The sequence below is a fragment of the Schistocerca gregaria genome, chromosome 3, assembly GCF_023897955.1.
Source record: "Schistocerca gregaria isolate iqSchGreg1 chromosome 3, iqSchGreg1.2, whole genome shotgun sequence".
In the NCBI taxonomy this organism is placed as follows: domain Eukaryota; kingdom Metazoa; phylum Arthropoda; class Insecta; order Orthoptera; family Acrididae; genus Schistocerca; species Schistocerca gregaria.
The window spans coordinates 171,414,573-171,440,428 of record NC_064922.1 but is presented as its reverse complement, the minus strand read 5'-3'; the positions used below and the strand labels follow the sequence as shown (position 1 = coordinate 171,440,428).

Sequence of the window (25,856 nt, the reverse complement as noted above, 5' to 3'; positions counted from 1 at the left end):
TAAAGTTATCCATTAAGTGTATCTGGAACAACAGTGATACAGCACACCATGTATGAGTGTACAAACACATTGTGCTAGTGCTTCCTTACGGTCCTAATGTGTTTTACAGTCCTAATTGGTATCTTACACTGCTGTTATTCTAGATACACTTGGTGTCATATCTTTCTTTCATCACACAGCCCAGCTAAGTGTTTCCTTTGTTGGGGGTTGTATTACACAAATACAATGTCTCTGGTGTCACAGCTGAAACTGCATAGTGATGGAAACAAAATAAAAAATATTTTTATCTATACAACTGCGGCCGAAGTGGCAGGACATTTCCAGTTATGTGTGAGAGTTTGAAATGAATAAAAAACTATTTAAAAAGTTTCAGACAACTAGGGCCACACTCTTCATTTGCCTGAAACTGCAGTCATACATGTATGAGTTGTGTTTGCATGCATGCATATATGTGTGTGTGTGTGTGTGTGTGTGTGTGTGTGTGTGTGTGTGTGTGTGTGTGTGTGTGTGTGTGTGTGTATGTGTGTTTGTGTGTGTCATCTAGTTTTGAAGATGGCCTTACTAGCCGAAAGTTTTATTTGTGACAGTCTTTTTGTTATGACTATTTGTGACTCAGCATCTCTGCTATATGGTGACAACTACTTTCCTTTTAATTTGATTTTCCATTGTTTTATTTAAAAAGTTTGATACTTGTATCTCGATACCAATATATTTCAATTAAGGTGTTGTTCCAGAGAATGCCTCAATTGTTATCTGCTTTGTGAAATTTTACTGATTAAACCAAAGAACAATTTATTTGCTAGAGGAGGATTTACTCAAATATACACAAACATTTAAAAATAAAGGATGTGCAAATTTTAAACTTTCAATAAGGGATGACACAAAAAATGAAAGGAGGCAGTATCACTTACAATCTCTACACTCTGTTGGCAGGACACATGTGTCTCCACGACGAACCATGCCATCTGGACAGAAGCAGCCAGAGAAACAAATCTCACTTGTGATGGGGCAAGGCTCTCGAAGTGTATGACATGTAGGTTCACATTCATGGCGATAACACTCCAGATGCTGCAATGGAGGTGTGCACGAGGCGGCTGTGAAGGAAAGATACCTATACATTAAAGCCAATTTCAGGTTCTTAACAAAACTAAAGTATAACACTTACCACTACATAAATTATTTCCACAGGTAGCAATAAAGTCCCTATTTCAGGATGAATGCTGATGATGATGTGTTATGAAGTTAAAGATCGGGAACAATGACGTGTTTTATTCGGGATGATGAATGCATGGTGTCTGTTCTTTCAGACATGTCCAAAAGAACAAAGACCACACATTCCCAAAATCTGATTGGCCTAGCTGGACAATGCATTCACCTTCTTTCATGGAGATGCCCAAATATGTCTGACCTCCTGTGAGAAACTCAGAGAGCGAATATGGAGGAAATGGACAGGGGCTGCAGACAGGTGGCGCTTGATCGGAATGTGGATCAGCTGTGAAGCATGCTGAGATAGTCTGTGCAGTTGTGGTAATGCTGTGTCACAGATGGTGCAGTGGTTAACACACTTGCCTAGTGAGCAGGAGATCCTGGGTTCGAAGCCCAGTCCGGTACATGTTTGCACTCGACGCCACTGATACCTGATGCAGCTGAGAGCAGTGATCCCACCCTTTCCTTTCCTTTCTTCCCCTCTCCATATAATCTGTTACATTAATCCGGCACCTTTCCAAAACAAGTTGCTATCAGTACATCCTCATTTTTTTTTATTTCAACCTTTTGGGATTGACCAGACAAATGTCATTCCACTTGCCTAGAAATGCCTGCTATTGGTGCACTCCATGTAACTTCTATGAACTGTATCGAAAAACTTGGTTCAAATATGTTTTATAATTAATGAGAAAGTTCTGTTCTACAGAAACTGACAAACAGATTGACAGAATTCGGACACTGCTTGCATTCTGTTGGTGGCTTCTCAATAAATGATACTATCTGAAGAAACAAAGTTGCAGAAATACATGAAGCTTTTGACTACATTGTTCCTACTTTCTTTCGAACCTTCAAATTGAGTGTTTGGATTTAGAGTCATTCCCTGGGCATCTGTCTTTCTTCCATTCTCCCTCAAATCCATAAAAGTAAACATCATCCACAGACAACGGCAGGCTGATTGGTACCATCTGACTGCCATGCCATCCTCTGACAATGGCATCATTGGATGCTTTATGGAGGGGCACTGGGTAAACACATAGCCACTGCTGCCACTGTCAATTGTTGTGACCTGGAGCCGCTACTACTCAGGCAAAAAGTTCTTCGACTGCCATAATGTGACTAAGTGCACCCTGTTCCAGTCCTCCTAAGAAGGATAAATCTCTGGCAGTACTGGGAATCAGACCCAGGCCTTCCAGATGGAAGTCAGCTGCACTGACACTCAGCTACAGAGGCTGACAGGTTGATTTCCTGCCTGGCAAAAGATTAATTTCTGTTGCACAAGTTCTTAGTGTCTCTAGAACTGTGACAGTGTTAAGAACTACAGCATTAATTACTGATACAAATTTTCCCAAGAATGACTAAGGGAGGGGCATAATAACAACAACAACAACAACAACAATAATAATAATAATAATAATAAATATTAATGTTACTATTTTACAGGGCTTTGAGGGACATAAAGATACTAATTGTCACTTTGTTTTACTCCAAAGTTGTTCTTTTTTTCCCCCACGTTATACCTGTGTTGCAAACTGAATCTAATCCCAGTCTCTGCTGCAGCAGGAGCTGCAGCATATTGTCATAAAACAGGACACCATGAAAAATGTTAGTGAATTATTCGATAGTGCTAACAAAACAAATATACCATTAACTAAATTCTTGTTTGATGCTTGACAGAACATAATAATAATAATAATAATAATAATAATAATAATATGATTTACTTACGACAATCATTTTGGATTCTCCAACCAGTGAGATCCAAGCTGCTGTTCTGCAAATGGCACTGGCTCACAAATGTCTCCAAAATTTTGCAGTGGCAGCCATTTGGGTCAGAAACTGAGGATTGTAAGCAGGTGCACATGCTTTCCAAGCAGTCAGACACAAAATGATTGAGTTTCTCTACAGATGCACACTGAGATAATGGAGGATCCCTTGAAAAAGAAAGAGAAAAAAAAGCTCTGCATAATGTTAATGATTCAAAAAGACCAAAATGGGGAAATATTTCTTCTGCACATGCAGGATAAATCATTTACTGATGACTTCCCATGTTGCTTTCATTGAAAAATTATCTTTTATTACACAACCAACACAAAAAATGAATGTAAATCACTGCAGAATAATGTGAACAATACATATACACTCTGAACATTTATTATTAGAACCAAGTGCAGCTGATTAACAAGTTTTCTCTTTTGACAGACACCATCAGGCTTGTTTTCCATACTTTCATTGAGACACTGAGTATTGGTATTTTCATTATTTATTAATTTTATTCATCCAATAAAGTACTTTTACATCATTTTTGAATACATTTTCTGAAAAATTTTTAAACGCATTTTTGGAAAACTGTTTTGAGCAGTTAGTTTGGCAGCCCATATGCAATGAAAAAAATCTTAAACCTTGTAGCTACAAATAGGCTGGACTTTATTGACAACGTCAGTGTAGAAACGGGGATTAGAAATCATGATGCAACTATGGTTACAAAAATTAATAAGTCAGTCAAGAAGGCTATGAGAGTGTTTCTGTTAGAAAGATCAGATAAGCAGTTGTTAGCACCTCACTTAGATACTGAACTGACATTGTTTAGTTCTAGTAATGTAGAGGAATTATGGGCAAAGTTTATGTACGCTGTAAATCATAGTATGGAGAGCTAAGTGCATAGTATGTGGATTAAGGATGGAAAAGACTCACCATTGTTTAACAACAAAATTCAGAAAATGCTGAGAAAGCAGAGGCTGTTGCACTCTCAGTTCAAAAGAGAATGCACAAATGATCACAATCAAAGGTTAGTGGAGATTCATGTGCCTGTGATAACATCTATGCATGAAGCATACAATAATTACTGCCATCGTACATTACAGAGAGCCCAAGAAAATTCTGGTCCTATGTAAAACTGCTAAATGGGTCTAAGGCTTCCATCCAGTCCCTTGTTGACCAGTCTGATAGCAAAACAAAAGCCTAAGTTTTAAATTATGCATTCAAGAAAATGTTCACACATGACAATCGTCCAAACATACCATCATTTTTACATCAGACAGTCTCAAATATGGATGGCATATCAATAAGCATCCGCAGTATAAAGGAACAACTGAAAGACCTGAAAGCATATAACTCACCAGGTTCAGATGGAATTCCAGTTTGTTTTACAAAGTATATTCTACGGCATTGGTCTTTTACCTAGCTTGCAGTTATTGCAAATCCCTCACCCATTGCAAAGTCCCAAGTGACTGGAAATAACCACACAAGACTCCTGTATGTAAGTAGGGAAAAAGAATGGAGCTGCAAAATTATTACAGACCAATATCCCTAACTTCAGTTTGGTGAAGAATCGTTGGACATTGTCTCAGTTTGAATATAATAAATTTACTTGAGACTGAGAAGCTTATGTTCCTGAACTGGCATGGTTTTAGAAAGTACCACTTGTGCAAAACTCAGTTTGCTCTTTTCTCAGGTGATATGCTACGAACTATGGATGAAGATTAACAGGATGATTCCAGATTGCAGAAAGCATTTGCTATGGTGCCCCATTGCAGGCAGTTCTGTTAATGAAGGCACAAGCATATGGAATAAATTCACAGATGTGAGTGGCTCAAATACTTCTTAAACAATAGAACGTAGTATGTTGTTCTCAACAGCGAGTGTTCCTCAGAGACGATGTTATCATCAAGAGTGACACAGGGAAATGCGATAGGACTGCTGTTGTTCTCTATATACATAAATAATTTGTAGGACAGGGTGGGCAGCAATTTGCAGTTGTTTGCTGATGATGCTGTGGTGTACAGTAAGGTGTCAAAGCTTAGGACTGCAGGAAAGTACAAGATACTTAGACAAAATTTCCAGTTGATGTGATGAATGACAGCTAGCTGTAAACATGGGAAAATGTAAGCTGATGTAGGTGAGTAGGAAAAACAAACCTGTAATGTTCGGATACAGCATTTGTAGTGTACTGCTTGACACAGTCAAGTCATTTAAATATCTGGCTATAAGATTGCAAAGCAATATGAAATGGAACAACCATATGATGACTGTGGTATGGAAGCAAATAGCCAACTTCAGTTTATTGGGAGAATTTTAGGAAAATGTAGTTCATCTATAAACTGTATATAGGAAACTGGTGGAACTTATTCTTGAGTACTGCTCAAGTGTTTGGGATCTGTAGCAGGTCAGATTAAAGGAAGACATCAAAGCAACTCAGAGGCAGGCTGATAGATTCATTACCAGTAGATCCTAAAAACTGGCTGCTAGATTCATTACCAATAGATCCTAAAAACTTGTGTTATGGAAATGCTTTGGGAACTCAAATGATTATCCCTGGAGGGAAGGTAACATTCTTTTCACGGAATACTTAGAGAACTGGCATTTTAAGCTGACTGCCAAAAAATTCTACTCCCACCAACAAACAACGCACGTAAGGACCACAAAGGTAAGATATAAGAAATTAGAGCACATAAACAGAGTAAATTTTTCATTATGTATCTTCACAACAGAAATAACACTTATCAATTTACCTGAATATGAAATTAAATAAAACAGACACAAATAGTTAAAAAAATTATAATCAGATCACTACTCTTAAGCGAAAGAACTTCTCATTGCACGTCTCATAGTTGAATGAGCCACAATTTTCTTGAAATTAGTTTTTATTACTGGCTACAAAAAATTACTACAGACTAAACAGTCTGGTATGTATAGTGAAAATGTTTAAAACATCTGCAGAAATGCTGGTATGATGTTATTGAGAAAAATCTACCAATTTTTCCATACTTATTTTATCACTAAATATTACAAAGCACAATCAATCTTCTTTTTAAAATTTTGTATTAGTGTTCTTTTGTATAGCAACTATGCTATACACTTCTGTCAATAAAGAAAATCCAATTTAATCTTTTGGTCAGTGTATTGAAGAAGTGACTGCAGTGTATTATAAAGAAAATTTACCTCAATAATATCATTCAATTTCTAAGCATCACAATGTCCACATGTAACTATAAAAATGATAAAACTTGATTCTTATGTTCATACTGGATGCAATGGAACCTGCATTGAGTGGAGGTACTTCTTTTTCCCACATAATATTGTAACTTAATAGTGTAAGCTCGGACAGTGTTCCTCACCATTTCTTGTAATGTGAAGTTTGAGTGGAGACTGGAGTTATAAGCAACTTTTTTATTATTACAAATTATTCTGCTACTGCAGGGCTTCCACTTAGATTAATAAAGGCATGTGGATTACTACCACAAAGACCACCACTGAGAGTTAAAAATTTTATTAAGGGTATATACATCTGGACTTTATTGATGACAACACTTTTATTTTTGAGTTAGTTTTTTCATCAATTTATATTTTGTTTTACATATTAAGAAGCACATTCATCCTTATAATTTCCTTTGCATTAATTTTTAACTGCACAATATAATAGCAACATTTTCACTCCTCATAAACTTAATTTTACTGTGGTACTAGAGCCATGAGTAATTTGATTTCCCATCCTTCCTGCATAAGCTCCTCTGTACATGTAGAAACTGTCTCCCCAACATGTCCTCCATTCTCATAATTCCTCTAACCTAGTAGCCGCTGTCTACCTTCCTCAACTCTCCCTCTCATTTGAGCTTACTCTCTATTCCTTCCCTTTCTCAACATGTATCTCTCCTTTCCCCCTTTTAATTTTTAACTTTTTTTCTCATTATAGTTCATGTTCCATTCACAATCACATTGTAATTCTTACCAAAACTATACTTCATCTTGCCAACCCTCTCTCTCATTGTAGATCATGTTCCATTCACCCCATGTTGTGACTGTTACTATACTTATCCTTCATTTTGCCACATCCTCTAGTAGCCACCTGTTATCCCTTGTCCTTGTGCCTTTTCCTGCTCTCTCCTTGTCATCAATGTATTCACATCTCCCAGCCTCGAAATATAATGTTGTGACTTATTATGTGTGCTTATTCAGCATCTATCATTTAACTAATTGTAAATGATTGCTTTTGCTAATTTGTTGTGTGCAGTTACCATGCTGGAACATCCATTTAGTAATATTTAAAACACAGGTCACTGATAGCGTAAATATTTTGCAAGAGTGGACAAACAAGACCTGAAACTGTTGTCCTCCCCCCTACCCCCCCAAACCCCATGAGAATCAGTGCGGACCTTTGTATTCACTCGTGCAATCATTCTTGTGAGGTAACAGGTGCATTCAGGAGTCTGAAATATAGCAAATTTTTTTCCAAAAATGTTTGAGTGTTGGTCTTCAAATCAGAAAATTATTAGCTTGACATCAGCACTGCCAATACTTGGTGATATTGGAGCCAGTAACAAGTAATTTGTTACACTGAACTGAGTCTGATATTCCCATTTGCACTCAGTTTCAGTCAGTGTAACTTAGCAGTTTTTATGACTATGAATTTGAACTGCAGCCTTGTGTATTAAATTCACAATTCAATGTCTGTAATCCTGTCAACCAGCATCTTCCTGTTAAATGAAGCCACTTTCAAAGTAACTATTCAGATCTTACATTTGCCAGTACCATAAACAAACATCACCATACCAAACTCTAAATGTGCTTTAATGTCAATGTTCTGCATGAGTTAACAGCTTAAAAAGTTAATACATTTACTGAATTGGAGTATTTGCACTCTAATTTTTGATAAGATATGCTCTTTCTAGTATGATTACAAACTTGAAAAATAATGGCATGTTATTTCAAATAATATTATAAATTCATAGTTTTTATTTGGGTCAATTTCTGAGCTGTGAAAGGAAATCTAACTTAACTTTTATTTCTATTCTAATAGCATAGTTCTCCATAGCTGATTTGTTGAAAAGAACTTGTATTTATGCAGCATAATTTTCAGTCACTGAAGTCTATTAACATGAATGGCATACAAAATCAATTAAAATAAAATTGAGAAATAACTAACTGTTGGCTGTTCATACTTGACTTTGTTGCACAGACGGAATGCCACATTCTGAATATCTGCAGGACATGCCAATTGCTTGCAAGCTTCGGGGTTGTCTCCCAACATCCAGCTATCACCAAAACTTTCAAAAGTCAGTGCCTGTGTACCACTGGGAGTACGTTTATCATCTCCTGGGATGCCATTAAAGAAACCACAAAGACCATCTACGGCACCCATTAATTTTCCTGTCACCTGGTTTAAAAATAAATGAAATCAGTATAAATATCTTAATGTTCTATTTTACAGTGACACAACAGTGAAATTTTAGTAATTATAACAGCACTCAGATAAATATTGAGAAAAAACTGGATCCTTCTGCATCTCACTGACATACAGTAGACACTAGTCCTACATCTAACACAAAAAAAGCATATCTCACATACACTGGATGAAAAGTTGAAAAGATTCACTAGTTTTTGGACACTGGGTTAGGGAAAATAAAACATGAGACTTTTAAGGGGCATGCCATCTGGATCAGAGGACACACCGAAAGGGGGAAAAAATCTTTTGTTATTTATTACAGAAGCTATTGGCACATTGAATAGGTGTTCCATATGCCACCACAAAAATCTTTGACTGTATGCCAAATAACACAAAACATCATCTTTCTACCAAAGCAAGACAGTATAAATAGTGTCATGTAAGCCATTTTTCTGTTTGATAATCTGCAAAGGCCTAGCATGTAGCCATTCATTCAGAACTGTCAACTTTGTTCCAAAAATATTCCCTGCCACTTTTTTGATTTGTTCCTATTATTATTTGCTTTTAATTTCATTTTAGCAAGTTCTTCTCTTATCAGATGATTTTCCATTATGGGGTGTGTTCACTACTGAGTTGATGTTGTAAGACATGACCTTAACAGGTGGTATTACAAACCATAGTGTAATATTTGGATGAAGGAGAAGTTGTAAAAGATGTAATGACATAGCAGTTGTTCTGAGGAGTCTCTATGATGCCTTGACAAATTGCTACCTATGAAAATTTCTTTTTGGAGTTGCATGGAAAAAATTCCAATTTATTAAATATTGGATCTAGCCTGTATGTAATGTCATTGCCTATGTAGACTGGTAGGGTACTTCATATTGAGATCATATGATGAAGCTGTTGCTTCCATTTCATAGTACCTCTTCTATCTGGAATCTATGCAAGTGATGACTGTACCAGTGACAAATGCCACCCCAATCCATATTTTGCTACTTTCCTCAGATACCCCTTGTATTTCATTGACCCATTTAAGATATTTGCTCTTACTGGTGGCTATTTTAGTTGTGGTATAAACAGTTGCACACATCACCACTGAGAAGTAGGCAAACCTGAAAATTGAATCAGGTTCTTGTTTCAAGAGTCTGTGGACTCACTGTACAAAACTGGCACGACCTCATCAATAAAACCAACTAATGCATTCAAATAACTTTCCAATACTGAAGTGTATCCACTTTTGATGATATATCAACTGCATTCCTCCACAAAACATAACAAAACACAAATTACTTGATCAGTAAGTAACAAAACATTATTAATCCAGTTTCTGTTCAAAGTATACACTGCATCATATTAAATTGCAACAACTGAAATCAGGATGTAGCTATAATGAAGTGGCATCACCAAACATTTGGACTATTCAATTGCTTACAGATGCAGAGATCTCACTCAGTTGCTTCTTAGGAAGAGTACAGGAATATTAGGATACTTATGAACTTACATAATTATACTATAAGAAGCCACAATAAATACGGGCTATATATACAGAGACAAATTTTTCAGCCTACAGCTTTTGTATCCACACAGAATATTCTACTGAAATATATAATCCAATTTGAGTAGCACAGTCATCAACAAAAATGCTTAATAACTGTAACAAAAAATACTACTCAAAATTGTTAAAAGCAATGAACCCACCACTATGGTTAATAAGTTAAAAAAAATGTGGGAGATGCCAAATGTGTATCCAGTGAGGTAAGGTATTCATTTGTTTCCTATGGAAATGTGAACACAATATGCAGCACAGTGTCACAGTTACCACAATGGCACAAGAAATAGCATTCCATTACTGCTTGTCAACACTCTTTGGGTCACAAGGATAACAAACACATAATATGACCACTTAAGAGATAGCACTTGTCACTTCAAGCTGAGAGTCTTCTTTGTGAATGATGCAGGTAACTTTGAGACTAGGTTTCTGGCTCTCAAAAGCCACAGTAGAGTCTGATCATGGTTTCACAGAGAGATGGTTTAAATGGCATATCGCTTAGATCAAATAATCCTCCAATATAATGCTAAGAGGTTACTTATAGCAAGTCACAAAAGACAACTATTATGAAAACAGGTTATTGCACCTCACCATAGCACAAGGAATATAAAACCTGACAATGGAAAGAATAAGAACAATAGGAAAAGGACAGACAGCTATGCACCATATGGACAAGGCTATAAGTTGCAAACAGTCACAACGAAAAATATTCCTAAACATTTAAGATATCAGGCAAAAGAGACCTACTTCTAAAGTAGAAAACACACACACACACACAAACAAACACAGTCAGGCAAGGGCCTGGGGGAGGGGGGGATAGCTGCTGTGGGAGCATGCAGGGATGTGGCAGGGACAGACAGGATGGGCTGCTAGGTGCTGAGTCTGGAGGCTGTGCTATGTGGGGTAGAGTGGGAGGGAAGGGAGAGGGGAGAAATGCAGAAGGGGAAAAACACTAGAAGGTGGTTGGTAGGATAGGAAGAGTGTCTAATGCTGGAGTGGGAGCAGGGAAGGGTTTAGATGGATAGAGGACAGGGACTAGGAAATGCTGAGGTCAGGAGGGTTACAGGAACAAAGGATATATTGTAGAGCCGATTCCCACCTGTGCAGACCAGAAAACCTGGTGTCACCAGGAAGAATCCAAGGTGGTGCAGGCTGTGAAATAGTCACTGAAGTGAAGCACAGCACATTGAGCAGCTGGCTGTTGGCCACAGTTTGGTGGTGGCCACTCATGAGCAGAAAGACAGCTTGTTAGTTGTCATGCCCACACAGAAAGTGACACAGTGTTTTCAGCATAGTTTGTAGAGCAATGGTTGTTTCCACAAGTAGTCCTGCATTTTTTGGGGTAGGAGATGCCTGTAAATAGGACAGGGGTAGGTGTAGTGGGAAGATGTATGGTGCAGCTCTTGCATTAGGCCTAGTGAGCCTTGAGGCAAGGATTCGGGAGAAAGGGTGGAGCAGGGAAGGACAAGGACATTGCGTAGGTTTGGTGGGTGGTGGAACACCATTGAAGGAGGGGTTACAAGGATAGTCAGAGGATATTTCTCATTTCAAGGCATGGAAATAGATAATCAAAACCCTGGTGGAGAATGTGACTAATTTTTTACAGTCCTTAGTCACAAGAGGAGTGCTCCTTTGTGGCCAGACAGTGGGCATGGTAGAGGTGGTATGCGACTGGAACTCTCTCTACAAAGTATCATTTCCTCCCAACCAACCTGGCCTCAACCTCTGCTAGTCTCTGTCATTCACCTTCCTATCCCCTGTCCTGCTCCCACTCTAGCACTTCTATCTCACCAACACACCTATTAGTCTGTTTCTTCTTGTCTACTTGTCTCATCCCCCGCCCGCAGGACAGCTTCCCATCTTGGTACTTATCACCTCATCCTGTCCCCAGCACATCCCTGCATGGTTCCACAGGGAGCATAGCATCTTTCCTCACCCCCAACCCGCTATCCCTCCCCTTTCATGATTCACATCTCCTCCTTACCCGCATCACCCACACCAGCAGATTGCTGTTCACGGCAGTTGCAGGGGCAGTCAGATCCCAATGACCAGAGGCACTGGCCATGTATGTGTGAGTTGTGCTTGTGAGAATATGTATATGTTTTCTAATTTGGAAAGAGTTTTTTGTCTGAGAGCCTATCTGAATACTTTCTCTATGTGGTGAATAGTAATCTACCCTATTCTTATTGTTGAATATAAAACCTGGTTTGAAGAGCTTCACTAGCTGTGTAAAAATATTCTGACTACCAAATTTACATTATATGAACCAAAGAAGGCCTTTATGAAATGTAATAAAGTTGTGCAAAGCTAATGAATAGGCATAGGTTGTCTGAAGAGGTATTGTATCTAAGTATTAATGTTACACTGAGTTCCTGCATTTTAGTGAGAAAGAAGTATTGGGTAATGCACCACATGTTGCTTGCCACATTATTGTACTGTCTTATTTTATCAATATTTTATTCTGATTTCTTGGTGTGGAACACTTGTTTTTCAACTGTTACTATAAAAAATTATCAACAAAAATGAGTAATTCTGCTCAAGTGCAGTAAGAGTACTTATTTTGTCACCTAATAATGGTGCTAAGCTTGTGCATTTGTTTTATTGGAGCAAACTTTTAAACAATAAGAAACTACATACCCCAATTTTCACTGATGCTTGCTCATCCCATGTAACCCAGAAACCATATCGGTTTGACTGGAAGTACAAACTGTCACCAACACGGTTTACCATAAATTCTTTGTTCTCAGAAGCAATGTTTGAAATCTGAAAAAAGAATATATTTTATAGCTTAAAAATCATGGTTAATTTTGTCTAACTCAAGATAAAACATTAAACGTAGGAAATATTCAGTTTAACAGCAGACAATATTCACAATACCACTGTAAGCTATTATAATAAGACTTATAATCACAAAATGTTGTTACAGTTTATGACATAATTTACACTCATACTACATTCAGTGAAGTAGCAGAATGTCCAGAATGTGGCAAACATGTGTTCTGAATGTAAAAATACATTTTCATACATTTTGCGCACACACACACACACACACACACACACACACACACACACACACACACACACACACACACACACAAACTTGTCTTCCTATGTAACATCACCATGTAGAGTACAGGAAGCCTTAAGCGATTAAGAGGAAAATTAAGACTCAGGCAAAATGTTGTTCATGTATGATCAGGATGTATGCTCTACACAGGTAGTAATCATCAGCAGGATACACATCAACAGGATGCATCAACACATGTGAGAAATTGACTTTATATTACCTGGGCATATGCATGGTGTTTGAACTTGCCTTATACAAATGCTGTCACATAGAAATGTGTATTATAATATATGTGCAACATTTACATGTCAAGTGGGCCACAAAAATCATGTCACTGTGTGTAGTGCTTCACATCACCATGCACTGTGTGTAGTGCTTCACATCACCATGCATATCACACGTGACATCTGTAAAGGGTAGCAGTACTAAACAGAACAGGTTTCCACCAATGGACACAATTCTACCACTGGTTGCTTCATATGCTACCACCATACTGATGGTCGTGTCATGTCTCTTCATGATGCCAGATTTTGAATAGATGACATTATAGTTGTATAACACATGTGTGGGTGCATCCATGATGATCTCAATGAGATGGCACTAATGATCTTGCCACTGAATGTTCTAAATCCATTAAACACACACACACATCTCAATAAGCAATGCAGGCTATCCTGGAGAGATTGGAATGAGACAGATCAGGATTTATTATGAAAGCCACATAAAACTCCAATATCAACTGAGACGTAGCAGAACCTCAAATGCTTTCAACAAACAAATTTGGAAATATGGAAAATTATATGTCATCTTACAGGAGTCCAAGTTCTGGTGTTGCGAGTAAGAAATGAAATTAGTTAAGGTGAAGCAGGTAGCAAGGTCATTGCTACTGCATTGCAGAAAAAGCTGTTTTACTGCATACTGCTTGTTATTGGTGTTATCCATACAAACTCTGTATCCATTCACACTCAACGACTGCTTAAAGATCACCATGTTGAAATGCAAAGCTGAGCATGAATACATGTCAGTTGATATACAATGAAAATCATCTGACAAATAGTTCACCATGTGATGGATTTGGTATCTGCAAAGAGGAAGCTGGCATTATATTGATAGAATGATGTATTGGGCAAATTCAGCAACAGGTGTGTTCACAAGGCTATGAAAAGTAGTTGCTGTTGTGGTCTTCAGCCCAAAGACCGGTCTGAACAGCACTCTATGCTACTCTATCCTATGCAAGCCCCATCATCTCTGAATAACTACTGCAACTGACATTTGTTTGAACCAGTTTACTGTATTCATTTCTTGGTCTCCCTTCACAATTTTTATACTACTCCCATCAACACTTACCTTTAATATTAAAATTTATGATACTGTGAGGTCTCAAAATAGACTTGCTAACACTTAAATTTATATTTGATGTTAACACATTTCTCTCCTTCAGAAAAACTATTCTTGGCATTGCTAGTCTACATTTAATATCCTATCTACTTCAACCATCATCACTTGTTTTAATGCCCAAATAGCAGAACTCATCTACTGCTTTTGGTGTCTCACTTCCTGGCCTGCTTTCCTCAGCATCACCTGATTTAATTAGACTACACTACATCATCTTTGTTTTACTTTTGATGGTGTTCATTTTCTAAACTGCTTTCAAGATTCTGTCCGCACTGTTGAACTCTCTACAAAGTCCTTGCTATCTCTGAAGACTTGCAATGTCATCAGCAAACCTCAAAGTTTTTATTTCTTCTCCCTGATCTTTAATTTCTTTTCCAAATTTTTCTTTGATTTCCTTCACTGCCTGCTCAATATACAGACTGAATAAATACAGGGACCTCGGGGATCTTGTTTCAACTTAGGTCTTTCACTACCCTGTCACTTTTTTCTCACAGGAAAAAGGAAAGTCGTAACTCACCTGAGGCGCAGATAGGCACCACAAAAAGACTATCACAAATAAAGCTTTCAGCCCATAAGGCCTTCATCAAAAATAGATCACACACACACACACACACACACACACACACATTTTCCTTTTCTTAATATTGTTACATTCCATCCTAGATTTTCCATTTTTTGATTTTCTCAAAGTACCATGTCTCCCATCTTATCTCCATTATCTTCTTCCTCGCTTTCTATAATATTGGCTCTAATTTTACTTCCCTTGTTTAGCCCCTCTACATATTCCTTCCACCTTTCAGCTTTCCCTTCTTTGCTTAATATTGGTTTTCTGTCTGATTTCTTGATATTCATACGGATGCTTCTGTTTTCTCCAAAGGCCTCTTTAATTTTCCTACAGGTGGTATCTACCTTTCCCCTTGTTATACATGTTTCTATAACCTTGCATTTGTCCTCTAGCTTTTCCTTCTTAACCATTTTGCATGTTCTGCCAATTTCATTTTCTTAAATGTCTGTACTCCCTTTTGCCAGCTTCATTTGCTGCAATTAAATTCAAAATCTCCTGTGACATCTAAGGATTTCTAAAAGGCTTTATCTTTTTACCTATTTGATCCTCTGATGCCTTCACTACACCATCTCTCAATGCTATCCATTCATCTTTTACTGTATTCCAAGTAAATTATGGTCAGAGTCAACATCTGGTCCTGGAAATGGCTTAGTTTAAAATCTGGTTCCAACGTCTCTGTTTCACCTTTGTATAATCAATCTGTAACTTCTGAGGTTTACCAGGTGTCTTTCACATAAACAAGCTTATTTCATGTTTCTTAAACCAATTGTTAGCAATGATAAAATTTTGGTCTATGTAAAATTGTACCAGCCAGCTTCGTTTTTCATTCCTTTCCCCTGGTCCATAATCTACTACTTCTTTTCCTTAGCCTCCCTTCCCCACTATCAAATTCTAGTCATCAGAATAAATATTTCTCTTCCTTAACAATTTGAAGAATTGCTTTTATTTCCTCATATTTTCTTTGAATTTCTTCATCATCTGCAAGGGTAGTTAGCATATGAGCTTTACTACTGTAATGGGTGTTTGCTTCATGCCTATCATAGCTATGATAACACACTCACCATGCTGTTCATAGTAGTTTACCCACATTCCTATTTTCTTATTTATTATTAAATCTACTCCTGTTTTAGCCCTATTTGATTTTGTATTTATAACCTTGTACTCATTTGACCAGAAGTCCTGTTCATCCTGGCACTATACTTCACTTATTACCACTATATTTAACTTCAACCTATCCATTGATCTCTTTTATATTTTCTATCCTACCTACCCAATTACAAGATCTAATATTTATGTTCCAACATGCAGAATGTCAGTTTTGTTTTTCATAATGAAAGCATGCTCCTGAGTAGTCTTTGTTCGGAAATCTGAAGGGAGCAATTTTACCCAAGAGGATGCCATCACCATTTAACCATATGGGAAAGCTGCATGCCCTTCAGCAAAATAATGGCTGTAATTTTCCCTTGTTTCCTGCCATTTCAGTACCAGGACAGCAAGGCCACGTTGGCTGAAGTTACAAGGCTACGACAGTCAATCATGCAGAGTGTTACCCCTGCAACTACTGAAAAGGCTGCTGCCACTCTTCAGGCACCACATGTTTGTTTGACCTCTCCACAGATACCTTCTATTGTGGTTGCACTTACAGTACAAATATCTGTATAACAAGCCTCCTCACCTTGGCAAGATCCATGACTGAAAATAAGTAAATTGCTTACGTTCCAAGACTGACGGTCTCACTATATTTAAAATGGGAAATCCAACAACAAAATTTAGGCAAAAATAATTGGTCTCACATATAATTTCTATTTTCTTGTGATGTCATATTCACTGCCAATATATTCTGTCCACAATGACCAATACATATTTATCATAACTAGGACATAGGTGAAAATAGTGATAAAAATAAATAGATAATAAGAAAAAGGCTTTATGCATCCTAATGTGACTGAAAATTGGACAGATGACCAGTTATTGATCAGCTACAACTGTAAATAAAAAGCAAAGAAGAGTACAGTAAGGGTAGAGAGAACACACAAAGAGAACATACAAATTATACATATATATCATTCTCAAATATGAAATCGTTAAATAAGGCAAAAGTAGCAGGCATTATGTAATTTCTGAGTTCTTCTCAGTGCAGTTGACTGGTATGTCCTGAGATTTGTAGCTGAGTTAACAATTTATTTTATGTAACATTCTGGAGGCTAAAGTTACAGGTTTCAGTTCTGAAATGTTGGGAGAAACACTAATGAAAACTACAATGAAATTACTTCTTACCTGGTCAGGAGCATAAGTATAATCACTGAATTCAACATTCAAATCAGACCGAAGATTGACATAATCTGCATCATGTTTTATGTGCAGGTATGGAGAGCATTGCATAATTGTTGTGCAGTTCCGATTAACTGAAATACAAAAATTTTATACTATTATGAGAGCCATCCTGTACATTTTTACTAATAGGAGAAGCAGTCATTATAACACTTACCACACACAAGGTATGTATTTACAAAGATATACCAGTACTCTGATAACTTACAAGATAATATAACAGCACAACGCTATTGTAATAACCATAACACAACTAATATCTAAAACCAAGATACACTACTGACTTTCGACAATAACATTTGTTTTAGAGTTCATTGTGAATTGATTTTTGGCTTTCTAGGCCATCCTCGGAGAACCTGAGACTAAACTACCTACTCCACATAACACCAACAAGAGTTTATAGTTGTGCAAGTTTGCACTTTTCTGAAGATATGTAAATTTTTATGACTATATATCTATACAAAAACGTGTGCAAAATGAAATACTCAAAGAATCTACAAACAAATGAAGTCTACAGTTGAAAAAGAGTACATGTTTTTGGAAAAACAATCTTTGCACATCTACAAAGTCATGCTCATGTATGGACTATTTCATTGGTCTTAAGTTATCTGAGAGTAGCCTAAAAGTCAGAAGCTGGTTCACAAAAAACTAAATTATTCTGGAATATCAATAAGTGTATTTTAATTTCCAACATGTCCATGTTCACCTAAGTACCAGTGATATATTCCATAAACACAACCCTAGCTGAACAGGCCTTGAAATGCTCAATGGTGCCGACTGATCAACGCGTCATCCTCAGCCAACAGGCATCACTGGATGCGACATAGAGGGGTATGTGGTCAGCACACCGCTCTCCTCACCACTCCCAGTCTTTGTCACCAGAGGTGCTACTTCTCAATCAAGTAGCTCCTCAGTTGGCCTCATATGGGCTGAGTACATCCCGCTCACCAACAGTGCTTGGCAGACCTGGACGGTCATGCACTCAAGTGCTAGTCCGGCAACACTTAACTTCAATGACCTGATGGGAACCGTGTTACGTTTCATACTAAACTGGACATTGAGAAGATTCACCATATAGAGGAAATGTTGAGTCGCATAGAGGCACAACAAAAAGATTGCTAACATTTAAGCTTTCAGCCAGAGGCCTTCTGCTTGATTAGAAAGCACACACATTAACACAAGCACAGCTCACACACACATGACCACAGTATCTCACTGTTGTTTTTCCATCCTGGATTTTTCACTGTTTAAAATTGGACAAATCTTTATGTTTTCTTTGAACAGTAAGATACAGAGACAAACTTCACTTAAAATTATAAACAATTTCTCAAGAGGATATTATTTTTAATATGTATTTCACACATAGAGGGCTTGTCATTTGATCACAAATACCTTATCAAGATTACTTGAAATAATATTCTACACATGTGTTGGACTGGGATTCAAACTCAGAAGTTCTCCTATCTCTGGCAATCCTGTTACTGATTGAGTACATGCATGCATGACTCATGAGCCACTTACAAAACCTCAGTCTACCAGTATTTCTTTCCTGCTTTCCAAACTTCATTCAACCTCTCACACGTACAGTGGCTGAAATCAGATAAAGACAGAATACCACAAGATTTTTCCTGGTTAAAAATACACTTTTCCTAAGGTGAAAAAATATTTTCCTTGGTGAAAGTACACTTTTTGCTAGATGAAAGTATATTTTTTCTGTATTAAGTGATGATATACTTTCCCTTCTGAGCTGTAGAACGTACAGCCCTTTGCTTGGTGAAGGTTTTATACACTGGCATAGAACTTACCAGCACTTTAGGATATGAAACACATAAAGAAAAAACTTGTTTCTGAATGACCTTTGATGTGCAGCAACTTTTACACTGCATATTTTCATGTTATGAAAGTATAAACACAAATTCCACCAAATACATCACGATAGCTTCCAAAGCACTGAAATTAAGATTGTGATGTGCTTTTGTCAGCCAATCATAGCTCATATCATATGATCTTGCCAGCCAATGACAGCAGGTATTCGGAGCATAGGGCACATGATGTAGCCAGCCAACTGCAACATCATTGTTAAGTTGCACAAAGACACAAATAAGAAAAGTTCATGATTTAAATCCATATACAAACAGAATAGCTACAAGATAAACTAAGCTTTTACATATATTTGCAATCATAAAGTTTTTCCTATGTTTTTCTGAGGGTGTGGCTAGGCAGATCATAAGAGCATAGTTTCAATTGCAGTAGTTGAATATTTCTGATGAGCGCAATTATAAATTTCACTGCTGTGCACCAAGCATTTTGTGGGTTACATAGCTGTTCCATCAAGCACTTATTTTTTCACAGAGAAGCCAATTAGATGTAAAATTACATGTCATTGGAGGATAATTACAATTTTTGCCATCGTTATTGCTTAATTTGTAATCTATGAAAGAACTAAAATAAATATGAAAAACTAACCTTGAAACTTGGTCTTTTTTTAGTTTATGTTACATTTTAAGATATATCAAACACCAATGTGCCAGTAAAAATTTAAGTAATGGCATAAATGGATGATCTTGTAGGCCTGAGATTTTTCTAAGTGGCTGGTCCTTAGTGTTAAACTTTGAATGAGAGTTTAACACTCTGCGATTTCTGAAATTTATGGCCCATTCTCACTTGTAAATTCATCTTGTGTAAAAGCAAATTTACTTTGAAAGTAATGCTTCTCAAACCAACACTCACAATATTTTCCCATGACCTGTTAGAAATGTAAATAGTTGTGACATCATGCTCATCAAAATGAGGCCCACGAGAAAGATGCATCGAAAATAGTTTGTTGTTGTGAAGTACTGCATAATCTTGGGCTCATCTGTTTACATTTGGGTGTTAAAGCAGGTTTCTGCAGTTGTTTCCTGAATGTGAGATGTTTGTCACGTGACATAATTGTCACAGATGTCTGGCAGTTACTGGCAACTGTAAATCAGCAACAAGTTGAGAAGACTAACAGTCTGTGGCTCCTGCTTTGCAAAAAAGTCTGGTATGATATTGGTTGATGAGGGCAGTGGTTCTTTGCAGTTGGTTCATACGGTTGGTTGACAGGAACATAAGTGAATGTCACATTGTTAATCTAATGGTGGACTAGGTTTGGGGGAGTTATGTCTGAGGAGGTGCTAGTTAGGCCTTCAGCATAATGGGCAAGGGACTGCTCAACACTGCAGATGGACAAACTAGATAGTAGAGAGTTTTTGGTGTGTCAGGAATGGCAGTTAGCAAATTAGTGGTAATGTTGATGGTTCGTGGGCTTGACATGAACAGAGGTTCATAGCAATCCATAAGAGAGGTGGAGGTCAGCATTAAGGAAGGACTGGGGAAGACTAAGTGAACTGGATTGGAGAGAATGTGGCTGAAGTTGTGAAGGAATGAGGATAGTGTCCTTTGACCCTGGCTCCAGACCATGAAGATATCACAATGAACCTGAACCAGCCAACGGGTTGTAGTTTTAGGTGGGTAGAGTTCCTCTAGATGGCCCATAAACAGGCTGCCACAGAAGGATGCCATGCAGGTTGCAATGGCCATTCTTTAGGTTTGTTTTGTATATTGCCCTAAAAGGAGAACTGGTTTTGTTTGCGAATGTAGTCCGTCATGTGTATAAGGAATGAGGTGGTGAGTGTGGAATCAGTAGGACATTGGGAGAGGTAGTGTCCAACAGAAGCAAGACCATTGGCATGGGGAATATTAGTGTAGAGAGTTGTGGCATCGATATTGAAAAGTAGGGATATAGGAAGTTATACAGTCATTAGTTGTAGGAAGTGAGTTGTGTCTTTGATAAGGGAAATTAGTCAAAAAGAACCAACATTCTTTTTAACCACCTACAATGGTGTGGCCACATGGTAAAGTTTATGGATTTTGGGAGTTGTGTAGAAGGTGGTTGTGTGGTTAGTAGTTGGGGGGAGGAGAAAGATGGACTGGGCAGACATCCTGGTATGAACCTGAGGATTTGAGTAGGAATTTGAGGTTATATTGAACTTTCATTTTGGAAGTGTTTGTGGATGGAAGAGTCGGTAAGTGGCAGATAGATTATAACAAGTACTAATGTAGTTCACTGTGAGAGTGGTGGAGCTATGTCTGCAGAGAGAGTGATTAAATTGGGATCTGTCTTCAGTTTGTGGATCACTGTTCCTTCCTCCATCAAGAGGTTATTGTTATTGGAGAGGGACCTAGGAGCAGCATGTTATCCAAGTTAGAGGGGAGTTTCCCACATCGAGCAGGTGAATACAGTGATGGTACCCAAGCCTGACCCAGTTACACAATACGAAAACATTTAGAAAATGTTCAGACGCTTTCACATGGATGCACTATATGCATGAGTTTGGTGTACACATATTCCCTCCTGGGAGGGGATTGGTGGTGGTAGTAGGGGGAATGGGCTGGTGACAGGAATGGCATCCAGCTCTGCTACCCCTTAAATTAACCCTGCAAAATCCAACAGTAGACATGCTGAACCTGCATAGATGTAAGTTAAAGACTCCAGAAAAAGAAGAGGCAATAAATTCCTGGAAGGTAACCAGGGGCTGATTAGGTGGGAGTGAAGAAGAGTTAGAACTGGATGGAAGTATCAACCAGAGGAAGCAAGATTTAGAGTTAGATTTTGGTTGGCTTTCGCAGAAGACTTGATGACAAAACAAGTGTTTATGTTGTAGGGATTATAGGAAGTCTTTGACAAATTCAGCATGACTGATCTTGCATGTATGGCTTAAAGTGATGCCACTGGATATGAATGAAATTTTGGGAGGGTTGACTTTTTTTGATTGATAGTTTGTAACAATGTCTTGGGTTGGTCTGGGTTCTTGATTCTGTGGAATATTGGGAGGGATTTTTAGGGGATGTGTTATGTGGTAGACGAAAATGGTTAACAAGGTGTCCTCTGCTTGCTGTGGGGGGTTGATGAGGGAGTTTACTGAAAAAGGGGATGGGCGGGGTTTAGGACATTAAAAGAAGAAAGGAAAAACACAATGTAAACTAAATAAACACAGGAAATAGAAAACAAATATGTTGACAGCTGTGAAGGAACCTATGGAAAACTCGTTGAGGGCTTGGGAAATGAAATTGCAAAAACAAATTATGCAGTGGGCTATAGTATGCTTGTGTGGCAGAGATTTATCTGATCACTGTGATAATTGAAAGCAAAGAAAAAATATTGCCTTGGAGATGATACTGGTCCATAAATGTCGTATGGAAAGATTGTAAACACTAAAGTCTACTATATGGCAAGATGAAAAGATAAGTAAATAACTACATCTCATGTAAAATGACAATGAAATTTAAAGAACTATGATGTTTATGGGTCCCAGAATACATTACACTGAAACACAGGCAGTTATGTCAACTTCTTCAACACATTTGGAATATTCTGTTGGTACTTGAATGCATACAGACATATTCATTTTTAATCAATTACACTCTTATTAATTTACAGACAAGAGCCTTTGAACGAAGTGTGAAGTTGCATTTATTGGATAACTCCATATACTTCAGGATATTCACATACAATAAGAATTTTATGTCAAAGTATTTGACCCTTGATGAGATCATCAATCAGGTCTCAAACTCACACATCAAGTATTACTTACTTGTTACTTCCCAGTTCTCTTCCTCATGTGAATTGTCTCTTGCTAACATATGCACACACCATCTGTACTGGAACCCAACACCATCAAATGTGCTGAAGGAGATACCAGTCAAGTTGCATACTGCATTTGGAGGTTCAGGCGGTTCACAAGTATAATTTGGGCATCCATTTGTGCTTAGCTTTTCCACCTAACAAGAACAAAGTTTTTATGGAAACCCTGAGCAAGGAAAAGCATAGACAGCAAAAAGAAAAATGTGTGAAAGATCTAGAAAGAAAAGACTAAGTATCTAAGAAGCTCATAAAAAAGGGATGTAGGATGATCATATGGTTGTTGGAGTTGTCGGACACAGCTTCCCATTCTTTTTAGCTCTACATAACTATTACAACCTACATCTATTTGAATTTTCTTACTTTTTCCAAGTTTTTTCTCCCTCTATAATTGTTACTCCCACAAATATCTCAATTACCAAATTAGCTATTCACCATTACTTTAGGAAGTTCCCTGTCAATCTAGCCCTTCTTTGATTCATTCTGTGCCATAAATATTTTTTTCCCTAGTTTGATTCAGTATCCCTTCATTAGTTACAGCCCTAATCTACCTGTCTAAATTTCAATATTTTTCTGTAACTCCACATTTCAAAATTTTGTGTATGATCTCCAACAAACACAAGACAAAATACTATTCTTTCTAAAGATGCCTATGTTCTTCCTCAGGGTTCAAGTTATCTCCATACCAAATTTAATCGAAATGTGTTCATTGGTCTAGTCATGAAAATGTAACAGACATAGTTACTTTCATATCTACAATACTAGTGTGGATATTAGCAGATTTATTTTTCTCTGCAAATGTATTCTTGCCATTGTCAAGTCTACATTTTATACTTCTTTACTTCTAATACCATTAGATATTTTGCTGTCAAAATAGCAAAACTCGCCACTGCTTTCGGCAACTCATTTCCTAATCTTATTTTCCCAGCACCATCTACCTTCATTCCACTACTCTCCATTCCTCTTATTTTAATTTTATATATGTTCAATCTTATGACCTCTTTTAAAAACAATGTCCATTTCATTCAGCTGATCTTCCAAGTACTTTGCTGACAGTATTATATTGTCATCAGTGAATTTTAATTCTTCCTGAGCTTTAATTTCTCTTTCAAACTTCTCCTTAGTTTCCTTTACTACTTCTTTTAAGGACAGATTGAATAACATTTTAAATAGGCTACAAACCTGTTACACTTCCTTTCAACAATTGTCTTCCTTTCAGGTCATTCAACTCTCAGAGAGCTGCAGTCTTGTTTCTGTACAAGTTGTAATAATCTTTTGATAACTGTATTTTATCACTCTTAACATCAGGACTTCTGTCAACATTTTAAACATTTTTGAAAAACTTAGAAAGTTTGATTGGAGATTTATGTTTCTTCAACCTATTTTGTAAGGTAAGTTGTAGGGTCAATATTGCCACTTGTGTCCACACATTTCTTCAGACCTAACCTGATCTTATAACAGGTTGGCTTCTATCAGACTTTCCATTTATCTCTACAAACACTGGTGGAAATTTACATCATGAACATCTTTAGTGAACACTATCAAACCAATATTCCAGTATTTTTATGGCTGTGGGATATGTGGATTGAAGTTTCATCCTTATGCCATCATATTTTCAGTACAGAAAAAGGCCAGTCCCACTTACAAAGAATGGAATGAGTAAATGGCGACATATCAATCAAATGATTCTGTAGCAGTCACAACTGTCAGCACCTTACTTCTTTTAGCATAGTGGTTATTAAATTCTGCTTGGAGCTTGAGAGTATTTTGACTCCCTAATATATCCTGCATACCACATGGAACAGTTTTTTATGTCTGATTTTCTCAAGGATCTTAATAACTCTGAGTAAATGTCAGCTACTCTCATGCTTTGTTTTCCCTTAGTACATAAAATTATTTTTTATGTATTCCAACATCTATCTCATTTACATCTACTTGGTCCTCCCTTCCATAAAACTACCTTCAAGTTTCTTTCCTTCTTATAGCTCTTCTATGTATTTGTTTGATCTTTCAGTCTTCTCTTCTTTGATTAGTAATGGTTTGCCATCTGAGATCCTAATGTTCATACAATTGCCCTTCTTTTCCCCACAAATTTACTTGATATTCCAGTATCTATCTTTCTTACAATGATGTATGCTTCTAGAGCTTTGAATTTCTGTCCTAGCAATTCCTGCTTTGCCATTTTATCTTTTCTATCAAACTAAGTTTTTAGATGCTGGAATATTTTTTATGTACTTCATCTGCTGGATGTTTATATTTTATCCTTCCACCTAATACATTTAATATCTCACATATTATTCAAGCACTTTTGCTAGGTATTGGCTTTTAGTATTGTCTCTTTGTCTAGTTTTTCCTCTGTTGCTTTCAGCATTTTATCATTCAAAGCTATCCATGTATATTCTATTGTACTTTTTCATTTTGCTTTAGTTAGCCATTGCCTAATGCTCCCTTTGAAATGCTCAACAAGCTCTGGTTGTATCAACTTATGCAACTCATATCTCATAAATTCCCAAAATTCAACATATAATGGAGATGCTGAGTCACAGATAGGCACAACAAAGTTCCATGAAGTGGTCCCTGCTTCTGCTATATTGAATTTAATGACACATCTTAACGGACCAACAAAACATGAAAAATACCCAGTACACTGCCTGTGGATGAGTAAACACTCCTGCATAACAGTAGCTGTGTGGTTTCAGTTGCCTGAGACTGCAGTCATGTGTGAGTTGCATTTGTGTGTGTGTGTGTGTGTGTGTGTGTGTGTGTGTGTGTGTGTGTGTGTGTGTTTGTTTGTGTGTGAGTGCTTGTGTGCATATGTGTGTCTATTGTTGACGAAGGCCTTAATGCCCAAAAGCTATAACTGTGAAAGTCTTCTGTGCCTATCTGTCACTCAGTGTCCCTGCTATATGGATGGTGATT

General features: G+C 37.3%; 1 protein-coding gene across 1 annotated transcript in view; it reads right to left on the bottom strand.

Annotated features, from left to right (window-relative positions):
- LOC126356178 (hemocytin) overlaps positions 1 to 25,856 on the bottom strand; it is a 438,196-nt gene that overhangs the window by 97,162 nt on the left and 315,178 nt on the right. Inside the window, exons 53-58 of the mRNA XM_050006942.1 lie at positions 22,891 to 23,077; positions 17,219 to 17,346; positions 12,552 to 12,677; positions 8,142 to 8,356; positions 2,932 to 3,137; positions 912 to 1,094 (exon numbers count right to left, since the gene is read on the bottom strand). Of these exons, the coding sequence (XP_049862899.1) occupies positions 912 to 1,094; positions 2,932 to 3,137; positions 8,142 to 8,356; positions 12,552 to 12,677; positions 17,219 to 17,346; positions 22,891 to 23,077 (1,045 nt within the window). The remainder of the gene's footprint in view (positions 1 to 911; positions 1,095 to 2,931; positions 3,138 to 8,141; positions 8,357 to 12,551; positions 12,678 to 17,218; positions 17,347 to 22,890; positions 23,078 to 25,856) is intronic.